Below are 26,593 nucleotides of genomic sequence, written 5' to 3'. Positions count from 1 at the left end.
GTTTCCTAACCAGGGAAGATCAGTAATGATTCTGCAAGAAATTGTGATTGGGAAAAAATAAACATGTTTGAACTGTCAGGATTCCCTGACACCTGAATATTATTTCAAGGGTTCCTCTAGGGTAAAATGGTTGAGAAAGATGTGTCTAGAAGACAGAAAATGGCTACAAAGACCACAACACATTTAATATATCACATAGCTTGTCTGTCAGCATATGCGATGCACAGGCTTCAGCTTTCTGAGTCTTAATTACATTTTAAGGCGAGTGTCTCCACCTGCTGAAATTGTGGGTTTCACTCCGCAGCTATGTATTGCTTACATAAACAACCAGTCCCCTGTCCATCTAAACAGGGGCCAGCCAAACACTGAAAATTCAATGTATCCACCTTGCTCCATTTTTGGCCCTTCTGGACCCCCATGAGCTTCACCTTATAATTTCTGCTAAAGTAGAAGAGACATCCAGTCACATCTGTGTGACTTCTGGGGGCTTTTTGAGGGTGTTTTACAGAAGTGGAGAACTGCACCTTCAGGAGGCTTCTGGAGACATCATTCTCTCTTCTAACCAAGATTTTTCATGACTTAAATGTAAGATAAGGAGACCTTTTTGCAAACTCTGAGCACTTCTTCTGTCTCAAGTCATAATAATATTATTTAAATGGGTAGATTTGGCAAGGAAACTATCGGCTTGTACTATGTTTTTTTTTCCAATTGCATATGTCAGAGATGTCTTGCCATGCTAGTTTTTTTCAAAAAGAAAATTAATGAGCACACAGTAGAGATGGCACACACATACACAACCTTGAGTAGATTATGTAAACAAGACACATTTGCACGATTCTTTCATTACATGATTTTCATAATTTTACATTCACTGTTTGGGGAAGGAGCAAGGAGTTTCATGTGGCACCAAAATGTTAGTCCCCCAGGGAATCTGCAGCATCCCACAACACCTGGAAATTTAGGTTAGGCTTCTAAGAATTTATCAGACCCTGACCAGTTTCAAGTGCTGTAATCAGAGGGGCTAGAAACTTCTCCAAGTTAAAAAGATAGTTGGAATTCTTGAGAATAACATACAATTCAGGAATTTGTGTGTGTTTGTGTGTGCATGTGTGCTTTTGCACAATTTTATTAGACAATCTTTTCACTAATTGTAGTGACTGTTCCCAGTTATAACACTATAAAGATTTGAGTGATGTAGATTGAAATCAAGTTTTTAATCCTCTTGTGCATTCAATGTCACATCCTAAAATAGCTTTTGAAACTATAATTACACCCTCCACCCCCCCACCCTGCTTACACTGCAGCACATTACACTCATAATTACTGGTTGCCTGTGTCTGTCATATTGACATTTTTTGTGTACAGTTCACCCAAGGCTGCTTTGAATTTTTCAGACACATTCCTTGTGAGAGAATAGAAGTCACTTGAACTGTACAAGCCCTGATGACTTTCAAAGCCACATAGAAAGCCCTTGTGTGGGTCAACCCTTGAATACCTTGACAAGTACAGTTATTGGAAATGTCACATTTGTGCAGAGAAGGGCTAATCTTGAATAGCCACTGCCTCTTCTGGTAAGGCTGTTGAAAATATCTCTCCTGGGTCAAGAGTTTCCTTCTCTATGAGCATTGATTTATTTGGCTAACATATTTTGCAAATTCTCTAAGGATGTCACTTCTCCCCAGGAGTATGACTGGAAGGGCTAAAAGCATCTGTGAGAGATTTTTCAGTAGAAATATACAATATACATGGTGAATACATTTTGTCAATCACACCAATACTCAGCTAAAAAGTGTTCTCTAATGATTACTGAAATCATTCTGCAATAACAAGTAGTGTGACAAATCCCATAAGACTTTAATTTAGCCCCACAGAACAGGCAAGGGAAGAACTTGTGTGAGACAACAGTGTCGGAACAGGATGGATGTTCACAGTGACTACATCTACTTTTAGTGCTTGAAAGGTACAGTTGCTACTCAAAGAGAGGAGGCTATCTTCCTAAACATGGGATTTGGGCAAGTTGCCTTTGCTTCCTATGGACTTCTAAAATGCTTTGTTGCATAAGGTTTAATCCTTAGCAGTCTCTCTCAGCAGACCTAGGCCTGTTACAGACTGCCAAAATAAAGCTACTTCAGGTCTCTTTGGAGGTATGCTGTTTAAATGATGCATGCATCCTAAGAATCCAGAAGCTGCACCAAAGCTGCACTCCAGTGTTTAGGAATGGAGTGTGGCTTTGGCTCGACCTCCAGACTCTTAGGACCCATGCATCATTTAAATAGCATACCTCCAAAGAGACTCGAAGCAGCTTTATTTCGGTAGTCTGTAACAGGTCTTAGACAATAATTTCTTCACTAGCAAAATGCATACCTTGATATTCAATTTTTCTCTTCTCCAATTCAGCCTCAATCTGATCTAGCGCCATTGCCAGTTCACCCAGAATTTTCATCAAGTAGTTCACATTGTCATGCTCCAGGATCTTGGCCTAAATGAAAAGCAATAGAAGATAGTTGATGACAGATTTTGGCTACAGATAGGCAAGTCTCTGATGGTTCAAGTCTTGCCTCTGCTACAGTTTTGCTAGCAACCCACTGTTTCTTACTATTTCAGTCAAGTCATCTGCCATATGGAAGGTAATACTTAATGCATAAACTTTTTTGTAAGACAAGGGTTAGAGTCATCCTGGATTCCTTTACCTACCCAGACTGGATACCATCAGGTAACATAGATATGCTCCCAGATGTAGCTGATTATTTAGTCAAAGTGCCAACTAAACTTTTCCAGCTTCACTTTCCGAATTTGAGGATTCCATTGGATGGAGCTATGATAGTTAAAGCAGAGTCAAACTGCATTAATTCTACAATGTGGCAGCTGCCTGAGTTTGTGAACTCTGATTCATGTCTGGATTTAGGGTGAACTTCTTAATTTGTGGAGTAAAAAGTTCTGAACACCATGACTACAAACTGGCATTAGAGGCAACAAAATCAAGCCAAATGTCAGGCAGTGAGCAAGATATGGTTCCTGATAGTACACTGAGTTTTATAAAACACTGTTCCTTTAAAAAAGAATTATAGAATCATAGAGTTGGAAGAGACCACAAGGGCCATCCAGTCTAACCCCATTCTGCCATGCAGGAAAACTAAATCAAAGCATCCCCGACAGATGGCCATCCAGCCTCTGTTTAAAGACCTCTAAGAAAGGAGACTCCACTACACTCCGAGGGAGTTTGTTCCACTGTCGAACAGCCCTTACTGTCAGGAAATTGCTCCTTATGTTGAGGTGGAATCTCTTTTCCTGTATCAGGCATCCATTGCTCCGGGTCCTAGTCTCTGGAGCAGCAGAAAACAAGCTTGCTCCCTCCTCAATATGACATCCCTTCAAATATTTAAACAGGGCTATCATATCACCTCTTAACCTTCTCTTCTCCAGGCTAAACATCCCCAGCTCCCTAAATTGTTCCTCACAGGGCATGGTTTCCACACCTTTCACCATTTTAGTCGCCCTCTTTTGGACACGCTCCAGTTTCTCAGCATCCTTTTTAAATTGTGGTGCCCAGAACTGGACACAATATTCCAGATGGGGCCTGACCAGAGCAGAATAGAGTGGCACTATTACTAAAGAAGGCATCCCTCTATGGATTCAAAATTTCCAGAGCCAATGATGAGAAAAGGCAGAAGAGGTCTGAATGATGTTGGTCAAATAGCCCACAGTGTCATGCAATCTGGACACAGTGCCATACAGTTTCCTCTCATCTCCTCCATTCTGAATTCTACAGGGACTGTATGAGAAGCTCTTGTGGATGGCAAAAGCAGCATTAAAGTTACCAGTCAACAACAACAGAGGCTATCTTGCAAGAGCTCTCAGTTCTTCACACTAATCTGGATGAGACCAGGGTTTGTCTCAGAATGTATCAGAATTGGATAAAACCAGCAGACTTAGTAGCCCTTAAGAACAGTATAACACCTCTAAAATTTCAGAATTATTTACTTCCCTTTCCTTACTTCCATGTTTTTAAGGTAATTTGTATGACAATAGTACACACTATAGACAGAAAGCTTCAAAGTTTCAAGAGGATACAGATAGGTGCTAGAGAGATATGATGCTTGAAAACCAATTTAAGGTTTTTTTAAAAAAAACTAGTGAGCAAAGCTGAAGACGGATGGCTTTTTCATAAAAATCACAATTACCCACATTTCCCCCCTTCACTCAAAGCACAGAGACTGGAGATCACCTTGCAAAGTTTGTCCTAGAATTAGGAGGAGGACTTATCTGTTAAGCAGCCTTTCTTGTCTGCTCAGAGTTTTTTCCACAGAAAATGCTGTCCTTTTTGGCAGTGCTCTACTTTCTGAAGCCTGAATGATGCTACCAAGTGGGATCAAGCATTGGTTCTATAAGCTTTGATAGGTAACTCCTTTGTTCTAGAAGTACCTCAATTGGGCCACTTTTATGCAAACTTCAGAATTCAGACAAATCTGATACACAATTGATTTCAGCTGAATAATTATTGATATTTATGGAAATCTTCTGTAGTATCACAACCTTCATAAAACCACATCATGTGAGGAACATTTTAATTTTCACTCCACCCTCAACTGTCACTTGAGTTGCTATGAGTATCTCACCATGAGCTTCTTCTGTTTGGAAAGGTATGGCTCTGTTAATTGTGGTTCCTCCTCGTGGTCTAGCTTCATCAGGTCTGAGCTCGCATTAACTAAATGTCCTGTGAAAAATGAAAAAAGAATGGATTGCAGTAAGATCTGTGGCATAGCTTCTCCCACAGTGGACAAACAACTGTGCTTAACGGATATGAGACTTTGTTTAAAAATGCCTAACTTGTTTGAGACGTGGCCAGATTTATTTAAATGAAAGATAACCAATTGTTCAGCAGCAATGGGAAAAGATAAAAAGAAAGCGGAATGGAAGGGCCTAATATGCTCATAGTGTCACTACCAGTTCATATCTTTGCCTATGAGAACACATTCATATTGCTATAATAGAGCTTATATTTTTTGTTCTTCTCTTACAAGCAATGGGAGACCCTTCTACTGTTGAGGTGACATCAGTGGAGGGTAATTTGCCAGGAGAGACATATGCTGGCAGTTGGCTGCCCTCTTTGCTTTATCGCTTTCTCCTACTGACATTTTGCTTTCATATAGTGGACCATTGGTATCCACTGGGGTTTGGTTCCAGGACCTCCCATGGATACCAAAATCTGTAGATGCTCAAGTCTCATTATGTACAATGGTATAGTCAAATGGAGTCCCTTACGTAAAATGGCAAAATCAAGGTTTGCTTTTTGGAACTTCTATTTTATTTTAATTTTAAAAAATATTTTCAAGTGGTGGATGCTGAAATCCATGGATCCATGCAGTCTGTTTTTTGTTTGTTTGTTTGCCCTTGGCAGACTGATCTTCATTAAGAGCTATATGGCAGACATTTACAACCTGGGCTTCTCCATGCTAGGAATAGAAGTAGCTTGTTGAATTTGCCTGATGCAGATGGATAAAACTTTATTTAGTTTTTTGGCCAAACTTCTCTAAATTTTTCAAACTTCCTCATAAACAAGATTAAAAGACCTTCTTGCATCATTATCCCCTCTGGCCATGCAGGTCCAGGAGAAGGACAGATCATTCTTGCTAGAGGTCTAGGTGGATCAGAAAGGGCTTTGAAACTAGGACAAAGCCTGCATGATTGTAGGTAAAAGGCTGCACATACCTCCAGAGCACCTATAGTTAGGGCAGTCATAATAATCTGAGTGTTGGACCAGGACTCTGGGAGACCAGGTTTTGAATCCCTGCTCAGCTATGGAAACCTTGGACAAATCACACTCTCTCAGAGGAAGTCAGTGGCAAATCCCCTCTGAATATATCTTGCCAAGAAAAGAATGTGAGAGGTTCACCTTAGTTCAGTATGAAGCAGTATATAAATGAAGCTGTTTGTTTGTTTTGTTTTAGGGTCACTATAAATCAGAAATAACTTGAAGGCACACAACAACAACAACTTCTAGTTAAATATCTCAGGTAGCAGGTTTAGAAAAGCTTTCTAATTGAGAATATGGAGAGCTACTAGCATTTAGTAATAACAGCACTTAGCATTAACAGTACTGAACACGGAAGCCTTATTCCTGTGGTACATATTTCCCAGAGAAGAATGCCTCACCCAAGTCTGTAGCCTTTCAGGAAACAATGTAAAATATTAACTACCAGGAAAACATTTTTAAAAGTCTTTGCGACCATTTTAATTGTTTCAAATCTTACTCATTTTAAGGCAGTTTTCTGTTTTAAGGCAGGGAGAGACAGACACTACATCTAGGAAAATGCAAGCCATTCCTTCATCCCAGGTAAGATAGCAGCATGGAGAATGGAAATACGGTACTTGACTTCCTTTAGATTATCACCAAGATTGGTTTTGTTTCAGTTGAGATATTTGCATCATGTTAACACTACATATGATGAAAATTTTGTTTTGTCCATTTTCAAAAGAACTTAACCCAATTTCTCAAATTTCTTTCGCAACAGGACAGAAAGAGACCAAGTTTTAAAAATATAGGAGAAAGTGGCACATCCCATTTTAGGAGAAAGGCAGGATAGAAGTGCAATCAAGAATTAAAAACCATTCATCTTGGCAGAAAGCTCTGAATATTTTGCTCTTAAGCAGGGATGGGCAACTAACCTTCAGGTCAGGAGGCTATAGTACATACCCAATCCAGATTTATTTATTTTTTAAAAACTGGTAACATTTTTAAAGTTAATTTTTGTTGAAAAAATAAAACACTTCATACTGGGGATGTGGAAGGCAATCTGGCCATTTTAATTTTTTTTAAATGCCTTCCTTCCACGTGTTTTAAAAAAATACAAAAAAATTATTGCACTTTGCTCACCCCATCTTAAAAATTTGAGTCTAAACTCATTTGTGCTCAGCCATGTTTTTGAGGCTGAATTAGGGCTGGCTCTTCTTTTTCTCCTGGCAGCTGTTCATCTTTAAGAGCTGTATGGCAAGCGCACACAACATAGACCTGTTCATGCTAGAACAGCTGTACCCGTTGGATTTGTGTGAAGCAGATGGATGAGAACTTTATTTGTTTTGGATTGTAGCCAAAGTTTACTAAAACTGGCAAACTCCTTCATAAACATAATGGGGAAAAAAATCTGAAAAAAAAAAACATGAATGTGAATAAAAGTAAAACTGGCAAGTTTGTCTGTTAAGTTATCTCCTTTTACCGCAGATATGAGATTTTGTCCTTTAAATCTCCAGCTGAAATAGGAGGGGAAAGGAGCCAAACATTTCTTTCCTCACCAAGTCCTGTCATCTATTCTTGTCCAAAAACTGCCATGGTGAGGAAGTCTTTATGCTACCTGTAATTTCTGGATAACTTTCAAGTGCAATCTTGTGTAGTGTGCACTTGCAACAGTCATACTGAGGTTGCTAGCTCATGGCTAACAGTGCCCCATTCAAGAGTAAAGAAAAGACCCGTGTCAAGTAAATGCATTAGTAAGAGTCTTATTTGGAGGGTAAACTATGAATAAATTAGGCCAATAATGACTTGTGTTTCATCCTTCTCCCATCCTGATACAGCACTTGCCTTTAGTAATCATCTTTAATCCACTGCTTCTTTGGCTCAGCAAAACCAACAACTGAGCTATAAAGCAGCCTCTTAGTTATCCTTTATTTCTTAATACATTAAAAGTGATCAAGGTCTTCATAGCTACCCTGTAATTTTCTTCTTTCCTCCAGGCAGAATTTTATTGGGAAAGGCCAGAGGACACTGCTATTTTCCAGTCTAGCCCTCCAAGTTTCACTTGATGGATTTCTTTAAAAGACAAAATTATTGTATCATTTTTAGAAACTGAAGCTTCAGTGTTGGGGAAAAGCACTGGGCTACAGAAATAATGTCTCAGATTCTACAGCAAAAAAATGTGATGATTTGGTAATTTACTGAATTTTAGCTGTAGGATATAAAGAGGCCCACTTTCTTATCACACCATGATGTTATACTGTCACAACAGTAGTTTGATCCTGCTTTTGTCTCAACCTTATCATATGTGGTTCTCCTGTTGTCCCAGTGCTAATGCACTGTACAGTCATTGGAAATGTGATTCCCCCCCCCCCATGCTGATAATAATCCATTAATGACCCCTTTCTTGCTATGATTCAGTAGCCAGATTGAGTGTGATGCTTATTCCACTTCATTGCCAGCATGATCGATTAGTGGGTAAGGTGTGGATGTGGTCTGGTAGTTCCTCTCTTGGGGATTTCTAAGGAAATCTTCAGCAGAAAACCTCAGACTCCTTCCTGTGCTTGGGTGGGGAGGACAAGATATTCAAACTGGATAACTGTATTTTCTGTGGTCTACACTCTTGAAACCATTTTCAGAGTTTATCTGTTTTTTAATATAAATGGTTTGATGTTATAGTGCAACAACACTGAGATCCTGGCCACTATTCAAATGCCTTTACAGCATGGGAGTAGTTTCCAAAGATTTCTCAACTGCTTTCCCATAGTACCACACACCACAGTGTTACTTTTTAAAAATTATGTTTAATATTTTTAAGGCAATAGCATAATGATGCTATGATGTTATGCTGTAATTGCATCATTACAATTTAATGAGTGCAAATGAAGTGCTGTTTGAATAGGTCAGGCTGAAGCAACTGACCAGCATGATAAGCACTTTTGTTTTTCACAAGAGAAAGATATAAAAAATGGTGGGGGTTGTATGGTTAGTTTCCCTTCCTGTGCTGCCTCTCACAATGCAAGATCTGGGCAATAATGGGTGTGCCGACATGACACTGTACTGTAATGGCGTTTTTTACAGCTATATTTTTAAATATTTGTTGTTGTTGTAAATGTTTTCAGGTTTTTATGTTTTTATGTTCTTATGCTTTTATTCTTTTAATTGTGGTTTTAATGGTGCAGTAACTAATGCTGCTATATTGTAATTGTAATTTTAACCTTGTTGTGATCCCGCTTCGATCCATCAGGAGAGTTGGGAAGATAGAAATAAAAATTATTATTATTATTATTATTATTATTATTAACTTCAAGTCATTTCTGAGTTATGGTGACCCTAGAGGTTTTCTTTGTAAGATTTGTTCAGAGTAGGCTTGCAATTTGCTTCCCCTGAGGCTGAGCGTGTATGACTTGCCCATGGTCAGCTGTTGGATATCATGGATAAACTAGGAATTTAACCCAGGTCTCCAGAGTCATAGACCAGCACTCAGATTATACACCAAGCTGGCTCTCATTCTATATATATATAAATTTCTTCTTCATGGTCTCTGCGAATCATGCAAATGGGTTGTATTGTGCCTGCGCAGTACAACCCATTTGTATGTATTCGCAGATGACCACAAAGAAGAAATACCATTACAGGGGAGCAACCTGTCCATACACACACACACACACACCCCACACACATATTGAAGCAAACCAATCATGAAGCACAAAGGGAAGCAAATGGGATAGTGATATCAGCATTTGTACAGATAAGGAACTATATAAATCATGCTATTACAGAAGACATGTGGCAAGGGTGTGATACACAGTATCAACAATCAGGTATCATTGAGAGTACAGATGAAGCAGTTTGCAAACATTGTAACCCGTCATAACAGTGTGGTGTGATGAGGTCAGGACTTCAACAACAAGCTAACAGATAGGCTTACAAATGGATTTCATTGCCAAGGATAAATTATCCACACTTAGACTTTATGGAATTATATGCTAAACTGGATCATAATAAACTATTATTAATAGAAGATACAACTACCACAGGGAGAGGGGCATCTAATTTTCAATTTCCTCATCTATTCTCATGTAATTATCTGATCAGTTATTCCAGTCCATACCTCATACCTGATATGGGTGGCCAAAAAAGAAGCCATACTTCAATGGTGCATAGTTCTATGTGTAAATCTAAAGTGCTATATAAATAAAGTATGATGATGATGATGATGATGATGATGATGATGATGATGATGATACAATGTATGTGTGACAGAGTTCCTAGGCAGACCTGGCTTTCTGGCCAGGTCACAGTTCAGGAAGACTGTGAGTGGGGGGCTGCAGGAGAATTAGAACGCGTAAAAGCTGGTTTGTGTCTGAGGAGGAGGCCAGAGAGAAAGAGAGGGAGACATAGAGTTTTCAGTTAAGATCGGATAAGGAATCTGATAGGAGAGGGAGTTCAGTTCATTTAGTCCAGACAGAACTGTGATCCAGGAGCTTGTCGCACAGCTTAAAAAAGCATCTTACCTCTCCCGAATTAAATTCTATCGCACATATTTTTGCTGCCGACACCGCCGGGCGAGTGCATCCCGGGTAACTTCCAGCTAGAATCCGAGTTCTGCCGGGCGATTTGCAACTAGACAGGTCTGGTTGGTATTCCTACTGAAAGTAGGGTGCCGAGTATTAAAAAACCCACACCTGTTGTTCTTTAAATATCCACACTAATCTTGAAGTACCCTACATTGGACACTTTTTTTCTTTTACTGTTACTGTTGTTTTTTTTTTTACAGTAGATGTCACCTTCTGAGTGATTTCTATAAACTATAACCAAAAGCAAGCAATCTACCTTAAACATTGAACTGGTTTGTGGGACACTTGGGACCCTGGCACTTAGACACTTCAAAATAGTGTTAATAAGTTAAAAGCAGGGCAAATGTCTGCGAATAGGGCCTTCTGGGGATAAGAGGTGAAGGTAACCTAAACTTGGAGAGAAGGTCCTGTCACAATATGCTTTACATGAAGAAAAATCCATGTCCATATCAGTCATAGGATCCAATGTTACAGAGCAGGCATACACTTCTACCTGAAAACAACAGAGAGTCTGAGTAGACCATATTGGATTATAGATAAATGTTGATATCAGGAAGTTTCTTATACGTATATTCATTTTTCATTATTGAAATGCTGTTAAGAAGGTTTGTGGTACAAGGTGAAGATATGCTGTGATGAATATTCAAAAGTGGGGAGGGGAGGTTAGCTCTAAAATTTACAATAGAAATATAGGAAGTATACCTATATATCAAGTGAGCCTATTATACCAAGTGAGTCTATTACTCAATCTATCTCTTAACTGTTGACAATAATTCTTCAGGGTTTTGCACAGAGGTTTTTTTAAGCCCTTCTTAGAGACACTAGAGGTTGAACCTGGAACCTTTTGAATGGAAAGCATAAGCTCTACTACTGAGCTGCAGCTTCTTCCAGCCTACATTAGCCAACCTGCAAATCACCAAAGGAACATGGTAGTTAGACTCTGCACTACATCATGAGATTCAGCCTCTTTCACAATCAGCTGTATATTGGACTGGAAAATAATGTTATTCTGCACGTTTGATTAAATGGCCAGTTAGCTCAACAGAAGAGACAGGTGAAACACTCAATAGCAGGATGGAGGAAGGGAGATAAGTAACATACATAAAGATGAAGAGAAAGGCAGAGTAATGTATTGAGAAATGAACATAAATTATTTTAAGCTTAGCTGAACTGATCATCCATGAACCATCTGTCTCTCTCACTCTTTGTTCTGCCTAACTGGTTTTGGCAGCATTTAAACCTTGGTGATCTTTGTGTAAGTGATGCCAATTCTGACCTGGAATGGCATCCAGCCATGGGTATCATTAACCCAGAGCTACACTATGTCATATAGTTGCTGCAAACAATCATTTTAAAAAGTCTCCTCTATTGGTGCAAAGGCATTAGCTAATGCTCCACTCAGAAATAGTTTATTGGGGTTTGGCCATGGTACAGAATGCCCAAATGTGCCGTACTCCCGGCGATACTAGGGTTGGGAACCGCACGGCAACCGCACGGTCCCTAACCCTAGCATGGCATGGTGGTTTAGCGGCTGCAGCTTCCCTCCGGAGGGAATTAGGCTGCTGGCTGGCTGCCCTTTTGGCCCTTTGTATCCACAGATTCTTTATCCATGGATTCAACTATCCATAGGTTGACAATATTTTAAAAAATATATAAATTCCAAAAAGCAAACCATGATTTTGCCATTTTGCATAAGGGATTTTACTATGGCATTGTGTTTAATGGGACTTAAGCATCCACGGATTTTGTTATCCACAGGGGATCCTGGGCCCACTGTACAAAATTAGAAAGCCACAGTCCTGCAATTGCAAGACCACAGCAAGACTGTTAATAATTGGGTCACTGAAGACCCAACTGAAGACATGTGGCCTGCCTATCTTTCATTGATAGCCAACTTGACATCACATGTGGTGTAATGGTTTGAATGTAGGACTAGGACTCTGGAGATCTGGATTCGATTCCCCACTCAGCTGTGGAAACTCACTGGGTGACCTTGGGGGAGTTGAACCCGCTCAGCTCAGAAAACCATGTGATAGCTTCACCTTAGAGTGGCCTTAAGTTGGAAATGACTTCAAGGTACAAAACAACAACAAGAACAAAGAATATGGTCACTATTACAAATACAACCAGGACTTCTGTAAGATTAGAACTGTTCATATGTTCATCAACAATGGAAAAGAAGGTTTTGGAAAAGATAAAAGGAGCAGATGCCAAGATTTCTTCTTATATTAAACATAAACTTCTGCTTCAAAAATTGGACCCGGGCAGAAAGAGGAGTGCTAGTGTGCTGCTAGGTAAATGTTACAGTGCTGTTTAAAATGTAACGACAAAACCCAAACCAAGGCAGATCTGTTTTTTCCTATGCACAGGAAAGCGGGGTTTGCCAGGTTACAAAGAGTTTTTAATTATATCAGGCAACTCCCCCTTTCCTCGTCTGATTCTCCTGTCCTTTCATTCACACTTCCTTATTTCCTCTAGCAAACAGTACCCCCCCCCCATGATGCAAACAGGTTGAAGAAAAGGGTTACTGGTGGACAAAATAACCAGATGGATAAGAAAAATCATGACTTCTGTTCATATGGTTATATGGGGGCATTTACAAAGGCTTCCAGATTGTAACATGACTATTTTTTTAAGGAGAACAAATCAAATCAAATCAATAAAATTAGGGGTTATTGAAAAGGAGGGGTATTATTGGATAACATTTTATCACCATTGATAAAAACTAGAACTTCATCTTAAATTACTTGCTGACAATCTTCACATACACACTGTGAAATCGGGAGTAGCACACCTGTGCTCAGTCCAAGAAATGTAGTAGCACTTTGCCTACTTTTGTCAACCTCAACCCATCCATCCAAACTTCCTGTATATCCGCATTAACCTTTTCTGCAACACAGAAATTAAGGTGATCATATACTGAAATGATCAGAAGGGATCATATCCTATATATTGTAGAAGAGAACACAGAAATTGAATCAGAGCAGCCAAAGGTTACAGCCTTAAATAGTAACTTTTCTAAACTCTGATTTCCAGAGGACTGACTTGATTCTCCTGACCCAAGGTGAGCCTCCATTGTGTTTCTTGGGTAGGGGAATGAATTATCTATTGCAGAAAAGTCCAGAATAGGCTATGACACTGGGCCAGTATGCCCCAGTTACCATTAACCCAGCCCCCTGCTCACTCCTCAGTTTTAGAAAGCATTTCCCCATATTTATGTGCTGCAGAATTTAGAACATGAGAACCCTGTTTCAATCAGTTCAAGGGTTCATCTACTGTACTATTCCCACAGTAAACAGGCAGAGGCATCTAGACAGTCCACAAGCAGAGTATAAAGGCAACAGCTGTCCTCTGCAGCCATTCCTAACGATGACTATTTAGTGGTATACTGCTTCTGAAAATGGATGCACATAGACACCAAAGCTTAATAGGGATTAGTTATTGAGTTATATGTTTTGATGTAATTAGTAAAATCTCCTGTACACCTTCTTGGTGACATTTGTAGGAAAACAGTATTATGTTATTATTCTTGTGTTCTTATATTATAACATTGTGTGTGTTTGTGTGTGTGTGTCCGTGCATGTGCCTTCAATAGCCTGTTGGCTTTATTACATGCTATATAATATTATATATTTATTATATATATTGTAATTTATTATTATATTTAGATAGATAGATAGATAGATAGATAGATAGATAGATAGATAGATAGTGCATCCATGCATGCTTCAGGCTGTCATAGCTTTCAGGGCCACACAACCATTTCTGCGAACTGAGAATGGCAACCAGGAACAGTTTGGGTGACGTAACAGTGAAGAAAAGCATTCACATGAAAATATTCTTTAGATGTTTAGGTGTATGGCAAGGCTGGGCTGTTTTTAAAATACCATGCCAAGTTTTAAATAAAACATAAAACAAAAACAGCAAACAAACCCCACAACTTTGCAGTCATAAATTGAGCAGCTGCATCTGGTGTTAGTCAGATACACTGAAGTCCAAGACCCTGCAGTATTACAATGACAAAGTCACAGTCCAGATTAAAATTGCATTTTAAGAAATGCCCTTGTGGCAGAGTTATATTAGGCGTTGTCAATGTTTCCTGAACGCTTGTAGGTCAAGAACAGAATCTGATGCCAATGTGCCCTGTCTCTGTAACCTAATCTGTATCTATACAATGCCCCTATACAAACAGGAGAATTTTGAAATAAAAACTGGATGAGGAATGTATGATTCTTTTGCACCTATGCATAATGGTTCCAATCCAGATCAGGTTTGCAAGCAATTACTTGAATGAAAAAAGGATGTGATTCTAAGCTACATGCTAGATTTTTAATGTAGTGTGCAGCTAAAGTCACCCCAACCCTGACCTGATACAGCTAAAGTCCCCCAAGCCCAGTGTCTGTTTCAGAAATGGGGCATAATCCATGAGAAAGTTAAAAATGTACATTGGATCATAGTTTCCATCCTACCCATCTACTATGCCCATTATCCATGTTGGCTGGGCATGATGTATGTATGATGCAGTCCTATATGTCTGGGAGGGTGTTGGGTGGGGAAAGACTATTCTAGAAGCAGAGTCATATCTAACAAGGACATTTCTATGGTACGTTGCTGTATTCAATGTAATGCAACAAGAGCCAGGAATATGAACCACCAATTTTCTAAGAGTCTCTGAGAATATATAGAACACTGTTCTGCATAACTGAATCACTGTACTCCTCTGTGATCCTGCTCACATCCAGAAAGACATCCTGGTTTACTATATTTGGAGGAAAAAGAGACATCCCTCCCCCCAAAAATTAATGAACCAAAATAAATAATTTAGTACAGTGTTGGATTAACTCCAGTGTCAATCAGGAATTTTATGGGGTTATGAAAATCCAACAATAACTGAATTAATCAATTCAATTGATGGGGGCCAGGCATATGCAGTCACCATGGACCCAGTGCGAATGGCACCGGAGTGGCCGTGGCCCGCTTTATTGGGCCTGTCTGCTTGAGGCCACTCTAATTCTAATTCTGTCTTGTTGAGGGGCATAATTATTGCTTCTTACCAGTGAATCTTTATTTTTGTTAATGATTGATACTATTAGAGCCTTAGAGATTTAAAACTGTAAAGTTACGTGTAACGCATCTAGCCGCAGATATAGACAGCACTGACTTTGAACTTTATCACACCTGTTTTTTTCAGCGTTAAGGGTACAGGAAGAGGATGCTCTTGTGCGTGTGTGACTGGCCAGAAACAGATTTTACCGCACGTCAAAGCGTCCCCCAAAAGGCCCCGTTCCATTCCGTTGCACCAAGCCATCCTCCTTCAATGCTGAGGTGCATAAAATGTTCTGGTCGGAAGTCTTCTGACCGAGCAAAATGGCACCTGTCAGCACTGAAGGAGGATGGCTTGGTGCAACAGAACGGAACGGGGCCTTTTGGGGGACGCTTTGACGTGCGGTAAAATCTGTTTCTGGCTGGTCACGCACGCACATGAGCGTCCTCTTCCCGTACCCTTAATGCTGAAAAAAACGGGTACGATAAAGTCCTTTGACATGCATGTGGAGCCCTCCATCATTCTCTGCAAGAGCTTTTCTATACATTTCAGTAGATGTGGAATCCTCTCTCTGAGTAATTTTGTTTTTCAGGCTGCAATACATCCTATAACCATTTCCTCAGGAGTACGCTACTGAACAGAATAATACCAATACAGAAAACCCTTCTTTGTTAAGATTCTTGTCATGTAGCAGTTAGCCAGGCTTTGAATTAAATGATCTTAAATATCCCAACTGAGTGTAGTTTTAAGAAGTGGAAATCATTTTTCTTCCTGGGATATAAGGGCAGTAGTGCGGTTAAAATCAAGATTCAAAACATCATGCACAACCATGCTAAAGTCCATGCCCTAAATTCATATCTAAGGAAACTCAATTGCACATCCTCTAGTAGTATCCAGTATACAATCATTATTTTTAGAAGCATTGCACACCCATTAATAACAGTTCTAGCATTAGATCATAATGCTGGCATTCTTTAATAACATACCCTCCAACATCTCACAGATAAAACCAGGACACAGGTCACCAAACAACATCAGAGTGTGGTCAAGGTGGCAAAAATTATCAGGAGAGGCATGAGCAGTTTGGTGTTGCCAGAGCCTGATGGGTATGACAAAATTTCACTTCTTCCTCTCCTCTTCCTCTACTGTGTTAACTGAGTGAAAACTACTTTTGTACTTTGAACTCATCTTGCAGCAATTGAGGTAAGCTAAGGACAAAGGGGGAAAGTGAGAGGGAGAGAGAAACTGGGACATTTTAAAGCACCTGAAGAAGTGAGGAAGCAGATTAATAGGAACTGTCCCTGCCAGAACAGGACATTGAGAAGGTATGCAATAAGACTTCCATAATCTGATCAGAAAGCAAAAGGCATATCAAAACCTAGACTAATGTAACTATCATGCTGCTTTCCAAAAGTCCTGGGATTATAGTTCAGAAGATCCCAAGAGTTCTCTGTTATTTCTAGTTCCTAACCAGAGCAGTTCCCAGAGCGCCCTGAAGAGGAGGAATAATAGTTTAAAATGTGTTAGAGTAAAGTCAAATGTGCTACTTAGGTATAAGGAATCTTTATCATAGCTGCTAGCCAGGCTAGCTTTCAACTCTCCTGATAGACTTAGGTCTCCTTCACATGCCCAGTTTGATACCACTTTGACTATCATGGCAGGAACCATGGATTCCTGGGATTAGTAGTTTAGAGAAGAATTAGAGCTCCCTGACAGAAAATTCTAAGTACCTTACAAGTTACAAATCCCAAGGCAGAACCATGGCAGTTCAGGGGATCTCAACGTGCTATAATTGTGTACTGTGAAAGGGACCTACCTTTCCTTCTTTGCTTCCCTTCCATTTTTTGGGTTGTTGTTGTTGTGTGTTTTCAAGTTGTTTACAACTTATGGTGGCCCTAACACAAGCCTATCATGGAATCTTTTTGGCAAGGTTTGTTCAGAGGGGATTTGTCTTTGTCTTTCTCTGGAGTAGAGAGAATGTGACTTGCCCAAGATCACCCAATGGATTTTCATGGCTGAGAGGAGATTTGAATCTTGGTCCCCAGAATCATACTCTTAACACTCAAGCCACACCATGCTGGCTCCTTGTGTTACTGCTTTTTAGGTTACTGCTTGAGTTATTCAGAATTTGGATTCTTCAAGATGTAACTGCTGCTGATTAATTATAAGAGCTCTAGACATTCATAAATATGCATCTTAAATGCTGAGTGCTCAGGCTGTGGGTAAATGGTTTTATTATATCAACTATGCAAGGCTCTATGCTGGATCCCACCAGGCTTATATTTGCTGTACTCCTACATTTCCTGCACATAAGAAACACCGTGTGCAGTGTGCACAATATCACAACTGTCAGCTGTATATGTATTTATTAGGAAGAATGACACACTTTATGAAACAATGCATATGGTACTGTTACATCAGTGTTTCCTGCAGCAGCAAACACAACACAAAAACTCCAGGTGGCAGATGCATGCTCTCAAACTGCTGCATAGATGCACCCTGGAACCCTTACTGGGACATAAAAAAGCATTTCACATGTTTGTAGTGCAAAACAATGTTGAATCTTTCACAAATAGGATTAGAGTAGAGAAGCATGTACGTACTAGGGCTGCTGCCATCTCTCTCTGGCTTTACTTCGCGAATGAAGATTCAGGAAGGACTCATCCCGCGCTTTCTACAAGCGCATTGATGACTAAAAAGGCCAATCCGAGATAAACAAGTCCGGTTGCAGAAAGCACAAGAGAAAGTCTCCTTGGGTGATGTTTCCGGGTTGTGGTTCTTTCTGCGTTGTCGTTTCTCTTCAAGACTCATTCAGCGTGAACTTTCAAAGAAGGCTGTAGCATTGTAGATAGTGCGTCTCCATGCCTCCTGATGCGAGGCCAGGGTGGACCATTGTTGGTGATCGATTTGGCCAAGCCTGAGCTCCTTGTATCTCTTCTTTGGAACGCCCCTCTTACGTTGACCCGTGGCAAGTTCACCATAGAGTATTATTTTTGGGAGGTGATGGTCCTTCATCCTAGAAACGTGTCCTGCCCAGTGCAGCTGTGTCCTCAATAGCATGGCCTCAATGCTGGTGATCCCTGCTTGCTCAAGGACAGCAACATTTATCACATAGTCAGTCCAGTGTATATTTAGAATTGTGTGTAAACAGCGCTGATGAAACTGTTCGAGGAGTCATAGGTGTTGGCGATAGGTGACCCATGTTTCAGACCCATAAAGGAGAATAGACAGTACAATGGCTCTATACACACTGATTTTGGTGCTTCGCCTCAAGTGTTTGTTACTCCAGACTCTTTTGTGAAGCCTTCCGAATGCAGTATATGCCTTTGCTAATCTGTGATCGATCTCTTTATCAATCTTGGCATCTGAGGAGATGATGTTTCCTAGGTGAACTGTTGAACAGACTTAAGCACAGATTTGCCTACAGTGATGTGGGGATGGTAGTGTTCTTCCTGAGGTGCAGGCTGGTAGAGAACTTCTGTTTTCCTCAGACTGACTTCCAGCCCAAAGAGCTCTGCAGCTGTAGCAAAGCAAGATGTCAGGCACTGCAGAGCTGCTTCTGTATGGGCAACGAGGGCAGCATCATCAGCAAAAAGCAGCTCATGGATTAGATAGTTTAGAGTCTTAGCGCGGGCCCTCAGGCGGCTTAAGTTAAACAGGCTACCATCAGTACGGTAGCGTATATAAATGCCGTCTTCTTCTTTGAGATCTGCCGTAGCCCTTTGGAGCATCATGCTGAAGAAGATTGTAAATAGAGTTGGAGCGAGAACACAACCTTGTTTCACACCATTAGTTATTAGAAAGGGCTCCAAGAGAGCGTCGCCATATCTGACTTGACCTTGCTGGCCTTCATGTAGCAGGATAATCATTTTGAGGAATTTGGGGGAGCATCCTAGTCGTTCCAGGATCTGCCAAAGACCTTTTCTACTCACAGTGTCAAAGGCTTTGGTGAGGTCGACAAATGTTACATAGAGTCCTTTGTTCTGCTCTCTACATTTCTCTTGCAGTTGTCTAAGGGCAAATACCATGTCTGTAGTGCTCCTGTTAGCTATAAAGCCGCATTGGCTTTCAGGAAGAAGTTCTTCTGCAATAGCAGGAACTAATCTGTTCAGGAGTATCCTTGCAAGGATTTTTATAATGCAGAAATAAATCAGTTTGACACCATTTTAACTGCCATGAATCAATGCTATGGAATTCTGGGATTTGCAGTTTTGTGAAATATTTACCTTTCCCTGATAGAAAGCTCCAGTGTCTCCACCAAACAGTAAATCCTAGCATTCCATAGCATTGAGCCATGGCAGTTAAAGTGTGTTGAACTACTTTATTTCTGCAGTGTGACAGCAGCCTAGAAGCAGCCACCTGGAACGCCCTACAGTACCTTTATAAGTGCAAAATCTGAAAGTAATCTAATGCTATATGTGGGTCTGAAGTAGAATAAAGTGTACTTGATCTAAATTTGTTGCACTGAACTGAGCTCTGATTTGCAGCTTGGAAAGGTTTCACTTCTAAGCAGACATGCATAAACTTGATCTATGTTTTGTATGGGGGGTGTGGTTGGGGAAATAATATAAGCTTGGTAGGAATGAAATCTGGCCTTGCCCACTTTGCCTTGGCCCCATCCTGTACTCTTAGCACCATCCACTGGGAAGGTGCCTCCCCATTCTTTTCTAAATTGGATTTCAAATGTCAAGGTGGAAAAGGTTCTCCATGTATTTGGTAAACTGGCCTTCATTGTACACCTGCAAGCAGCAGTCTGATGGCTCCTTCATTGGCTGAAATATGGGCTGCACCCACACTAAAGGAATAATCAAGTCTGCCACCACTTTAACTGCCATGGCTCCATGGTATGGAGTTCAGAAATTTGTAGTTTTGTGAGACATTTAGCCTTCTCTGTCTGAGAGCTCTGGTGCCACAACAAATCACAGTTCCTAGAATTCTATAGCACTGAGCCGTGTCAAACTGGATTATTTCTGGGGTGCAGATGCAGCCATGGAGACAGTAGCTGTGAAGTGGCTTAAATGCCCCTGATCATCAGGCAAACTTACAGTATTTATCATGTCAGGACACATAAACCACACAAGAATCGGTTATAGCAGCATGGTGAATTTGCATAGTGCTGAAGTGAGTAGCTGCACATAAAGTCTGTTTCCATCCATAATGGAGAAGCCATGAGAGGTTGTTTTTGTGGGGTTTTTGTTTGTTTGTTTGTTTGTTTTGTCCACCATCTTGCTGCTTGCTCATATAAGTGGGTTGTAGAAAAGAGGCAAACCTAGCAAAGGAAATGAACGAAGAGACTTGGGTAATGTTGTTTCTCCCACTCCAGGCATTGTCAGCCATGTAGATTGGTTCTGGGGCTGGCCCAATCTGAAAGAGTTCATATGTTTGGACTCTGGGGGACTTGCCAAAAAGAAGAATTGCACAAAACGTACACCATATCTTGTTGTTGTGTGCCTTGTCAGTTCTGATTTATGGTGGCCCTTAGCCGACCCTATCAGAGTTTTCTTGGCAAGATTTGTTCAGAGGGGCTTAAACCACTACACCACACTGGCTCTGCACATTCTCTACTCCACAAAAAAGCCATCTTTAAACGATATAAAACTATTTTTACAATAATTCAGATTATTAATTCATGTTATCCAGTTTTACTTGTTCTGATTAGTGTCCATTTTTGCATCAACCAAAAAATGTGCCATGTGTACAAACAATTAGCATACAGACACCTCTCCCATTGGGAATAACTGCAAAAGCTGTTGTGAAACCAAATTGTCTAGGCTTCCAGGCCCGGGTGGAAAAATCTACCAGGGAATTTTTAGGAATTGTACTGAAACTGTGTTCCTTGAGCCACCATTTTTTTCCTAACAGAACTCAGAATCTCCTCAGCTCAAAGTAGTCTGCAGCCTTGACTATATAGCAAAGTGTACTGAAGACCTTGTTACTCTCTTGGTCACTGTGCCAGTTTCAGCCCTTTCTATCTATTGTCTGTCACCTCAATTGTCTTATGTCTATTTTTACTTAACCATTTTGTCCTATGTGATTTTAATCAATAAAAAAATGTGAGTTTTTCTAATGCTAGGCAGTGTTGCTGAACTGGCCACTTACTGCGGATCTCAGCTGTAGCATACTTTGGAATCATGGAGTCCGTAGTGAGTTCTGGATGGAGAATGCATCCGTGTGTATAGGCATCCATGGGCAAGGAATCCAGGAGCTCTCTGTACTGCATCACTCTGGAATGGAGGAGGCTTCCTGCTTCAGGAATCAGCTGGGTAACGTGTTCTGAAACATAACAAGAAAAACAAACATATATTCAATTATTTTAAGAGCCTTAAAAACATGCTTTGTATTCTCATCATATTACATTGAATGAGGTCACTTCTTATATTGGCTTGGTCAAAATGGGTTATTTTGTTTCCAGAATTCCAAGTATCATACAACTGGGTATTTTGACAATAACAAGATAGTACAGTGGAATAAGTAAGCAGCATAGAAACTGGAACTGGATGGCCAATAAAGCTGTGGGGTTGAGGTTAGTATGGAAAGTCATTCAGCTGGCCTGCAAGAGTCCAGATGTGTCCCACTGAGCATCTGATGGAAGCGTCTTCCTCTCTTTTCTGATGGGCTAGACCACAGTTTTAACATATATATTAGTCCATAGTCTTCTAGGTAAGGAACAGAGTTTTCTATCAATGCTCTGAAAGACATATTAGATTAAACATCGCCAAGAGAAGTCTGGCCAGCTAAGATTTTCCATCTGACAGTCTTCTACTGAACTAGGGTGAAATGATGGGGTAGATAGAACAGAGCCTATCAGGACATTGCCCTTGTCTCAAAATGGCAACCTGGCAAAATATATTGCTGAACTAAGCACAAAATTTTACCAGTGGATGAATTTTTAAAGAGCTCTAGTGTGGTGTAGTAGTTGGAGTGTTGGACTAGAACACTGCAAGACCAGGGTTTGAATCTTCACTCAACCAAAGGTGATCTTGAACAAGTCATGCTTTCTCGGCCTCAGAGGAAGGCAAGGACAAAGCCATTCTGAACAATTTCTGCCCCCCAAAACACACCCTGTTGTAGGTTTGCCTTGCTGTTGTTGTTGTTGTTGTTGTTGTTGTGTGCCTTCAAGTCATTTCTGAGTTATGGTGACCCTAAGGCAATGGGGTTTTCTTGGCAAGATTTGTTCTGAGGAGGTTTGCCATTGCCGTCCCCTGAGGCTGAGAGACTGTGACTTGCCCGAGGTAGGTTTCATTTTCGAGCTGGAAATCGAACCCTTTCCTCCAGAGCTGTAGTCAAATGCTCAGACCACTGCACCATATTGGGTCTTGGGTCGCCATAAGTCAGAAATGACTTGAAGGCACACAACAACAACAGCAACAACAACAAATTCTTAAACTAGCTGTTTTTTCCAAGTCAGATTTCTTAGACAACATACTGTCTTCATCTGTAAATAGCCAGATGGAAGAGTTATTTTTGAACTACAACTCCCAGAATCCCCCAGCCAATATGGAATTGACCATGGGCCATGCTGATAAGGGATTTTGGGAGTTATAGCATGGAAGTACATATCCTTTCTATGGCTATATTGTTTAGCTGACATCTATGCCTTCTTTTTATCTACTAATTCCTATATATTGGCCTAATTTTGTACAGTACAATCTTCCCTGCAATCATAACATACAATGAGTAAGAACTCTTGCGTTTGAAATGATATTGTAATGAACTCTGTTTGGAGTTTGTGTTTGAAGTCAGCAGCAGTGTGAAATGGGTGAGTGAAACCGGTTGCTTGGATTATGGAAAGGGAAGGTGAGTGGGAGAAAGAAACTGAAGGTAGCATGGCATGACAGTTAAAAATGACCTTGACAGTAGGAAAAGGGCAAAGGAATTAAGTGAGGCTGGATAGGTTGAGGGGATTACTTGTTAATCACATTCATGCCATACTTCAATTTACTGTGAATTTGCTTTCATTTCATCTCGGGGGGGGGGGGGGGGGACCACATCTCTTTCTGTCATTAATCCTTCCTGACTAATTGTCTATACTTGGTAAATTTGAACATTTTTCTTGAAGCCTGTACACTGCTGTTATCAGCAGAATTTTTTTTTTTAGTGGGGGACAAGGATTTGGACTACCAAAGATAGTTTTGCAGACAGAACCAATGACCATGCTGCCTGGTCAATCCTAGGTGTTGCTTTCCCCCAGAATAATTTTTCCAACCTTTGTTAATATACTAAGACAAGGACAATATCTTTTTTTCTCTGCATTGATAATAAGGAGAGCTAGCTTCTAGTGACTGAGAAAAGATAAATGTGAGACAAATGTAAATATCTGTAGGCTGACACAAGCCATTCATATAGGCAAAAAACAATATTAATTTTTTTTGTAGCAGCAGTTTAGGGAGTCATACGTTATTCTTATCAATATTTTTCTTACTAATCAACATGACAATCATGGGAAGGGAATTATTGGCGCGGTACAGAGAGCCCAAAAAGGGTGGTCTGCTGGCGCCCTGGTTTGCTCCGCGAGGAAGCCGCAGCAGACAAACCACGCAGCTTTCTCGTGGAGCAAAAAGAACCCACGAAAAGCAGGTTCTTTTTGCGGTGCCATAATGATGCTGCAGTGCACCAATGGCGCACTCGTGACATCATTATGGTGCCACAACGTGCGGATGCTAGGCATCCGTTGCATGAAAATGGCGGCACCCATCTGTGCTAGGGTTGAGGCACATGTGGGCGTAGCACCCTCGGCCAACCCCTAGCACGTGACGGGGGCGCCCTATAGGCCCGTCTGGACCGGGCCATTTCCATTTTTACAGATGATGATGATGATGACAATTTATTATATTTATTTATATCCTGCTTTCTCCGGGACTCAAACTGGCTCACAATTCAGAAGAACAATGCAGTTAAAACATACAAAAAGAAAACATTAAAACACAAACTATTTGCAGTACTAAAAAAAATTCACATTCAGTAAAAGCAGGGGTAGGCAACCTGCGGCCCGCGGGCCGGATGCGGCCCGGTGAGGCCTTGGGACCGGCCCCAGCCCGGTCCTGCCACCGATTGCCGCCAGGGCCTTTGGCCTCTCGCGCGCAGGGGCAATTGTCTATAGAAGCCTCAGAAACATGCATTTATATTAACATTTTTAAAAAAATCAGCAAGTTTTTTTGCATGTCCTCCACTTTTTTTAAAAAGAAGTGTCCACCATTTGAAAATTTTGTCCTACATTTGTCCCGGTTTATTTATTTATTTAATTTTTTAAAATTATTTAATTATTTATTTTTTGGCTTCGGCCCCCCAGTTGTCTGAGGGACAGCAACCCGGCCCCCGGCTCAAAAAGATTGCCTACCCCTGAGTAAAAGAATAAAATACAATTTAAAACATTTATAAAAAGCTCTTAAAATAGTTCAGTTATAATAATACAGCATCCCCTAGCCAGTTGTTTAAAAACTTTGTTTTGAAAGCCTGTTTGAATAAAAATGTTTTAGACTGCCGACACAGGACAACAAATAGGGGGCCAATCTGGGAAGGGAGTTCCAGAGTCTTGGGGCAGCCACCAAGAAGGCCTTTTTTTGCGTCCCCAACAACTGTGCTTGTGATGGTGCTGGGAATGAGAGAAAGGCCTCTCCTGAGGCTCCTGCAGAGAGACAACATTTGCTAAATAGTCTGGACCTGAGCCATATAGGGCTTAATAGGTCATAGAATTCTCTGAAGATGCCAGTCACAGATGCCAGGGAAATGTCAGGAATAGACTCTTCTGGAACATGGCCACATAGCCCGAAAAACCGACAAAAATCTATTGATGCCGGCTGTGAAAGCCTTCGATTTCACATCCTCTTGGACACTTCAGAAATCTGGGCTTCCAGGTTCAAAGCTCACTCCAGGAGTACACTCGACTATGAACTTGTGTCTTTCAGGAGGAATGTAACCACATCTAATGCAAGCTGAATCCCTGTTCCACGATCTGCCTTCCAACTGACCAGATGCATGCCTGTCTTGTCTGGATTATGTTGCAATTTGTTTGCCCTCATTCAGTCCATTACTGATGATAGACACTGGTTTAGGATCAGAACAGCTCCTTGGGTTGGGGTGGAAAGGAGTAGTGAAGTTGGGTGTCATTTGCTTATTGATAGCCTTGCACCTCAAAACTCCAGAAGATCTCTCCCAGCAGTTTCATGTATATGTGAAATAGCATGGAGGGGGGGACAGAACCCTGAAGGACCCCACAGGCCAACAGTCCCCCACTATCACCTGAATTGCCTCTCTAGGAAAAAACAGAACAATTGTAAAACAGTACCTCTAAGTTGAACCTCAGGAAGGTGGTCCAGAGGGATACCATGGTCAATTATATTGAAAGCCACCAAGAGGTCCAGCAGAACCATCAGGGATATACCCTCACTATCCAGTTCCATGCATAGGTCATCTATCAATGTGACCAAAGCTGTCTCTGTACCATAGCCAGGCCTGAAATCAGATTGAAATTGATCTAGATAATCCATTTCATCCAGAAATCCTTGGGAGGCCACCACATGCTCCAATACCATGTCCTAAAATGGTAGCCTGGGCACCAGGTGATAATTATCTATTATAGAGGGATGAATGGATGTCTTTTTTTCAACAAAGCCCTCAGAGCTGCCTCCTTCAGTCAAGTTGAAACTCTGTCTTGCTTTAAGGAGGCATTGACTACCCCCTTCAACCATTCAGCCAGTCCCTCTCTGGTCTGTTTTATGTGCCAGGAAGGGCAAGGATTTTGTGGTGGCTCTCACACTATATGACTGTGATGGCTTCCACTCTTCCAAAGATCCTGTCCACCTCCTCAGACAAGGAATACTGGCTAATAGTGGTGTGCTTGAGTCGAAGCAGTGTGAGAATATCCTTGTCAGTACACTCTCTTCATTTGTGTATCTACTTGAGAGTGTTTAAATAATTGTGGATTATTGCAAACAATCACAAATATTTTTGATACCCAGGCTAGATCTGCAATGATACTAATTTTTGAGACCTAGCAAACACAAAATCTTTTTTGGGAAGAGGATTACTACATTAATATAAGTAAATATATTAGCTGGGAACCAGCTCACAATTTAAGGCATCTCAGTTAATTGCAAGATTCATGATTGCTCATATGTTTGATTTGACTCAAATGTGAGTTTAGGTCTCTTTGTATTAAAATCCACCATTCTATTGGTTCTCATCTGAGATCCACAGCATGCCGTATTTCTGCATCAGATCATCACTTGCAAGATCTGGCTT

General features: G+C 40.7%; 1 protein-coding gene across 2 annotated transcripts in view; it reads right to left on the bottom strand.

The window, feature by feature from the left end:
* GDAP1L1 (ganglioside induced differentiation associated protein 1 like 1) overlaps nt 1–26,593 on the bottom strand; it is a 68,263-nt gene that overhangs the window by 4,346 nt on the left and 37,324 nt on the right. For both annotated transcript variants that reach the window (XM_089513922.1, XM_089513923.1), the window contains exons 3-5: nt 21,452–21,625; nt 4,617–4,714; nt 2,365–2,479 (exon numbers count right to left, since the gene is read on the bottom strand). In XM_089513922.1, coding sequence (XP_089370048.1) covers nt 2,365–2,479; nt 4,617–4,714; nt 21,452–21,625 — 387 coding nt within the window. The remainder of the gene's footprint in view (nt 1–2,364; nt 2,480–4,616; nt 4,715–21,451; nt 21,626–26,593) is intronic.

The sequence above is a fragment of the Sceloporus occidentalis genome, unplaced genomic scaffold (genome assembly GCF_023333645.1).
Source record: "Sceloporus occidentalis isolate IW3139 unplaced genomic scaffold, rSceOcc1.0.p SCAF_3, whole genome shotgun sequence".
Classification (NCBI taxonomy): Eukaryota; Metazoa; Chordata; class Lepidosauria; order Squamata; family Phrynosomatidae; genus Sceloporus; species Sceloporus occidentalis.
This window is presented reverse-complemented; position numbering and strand designations above follow the sequence as displayed.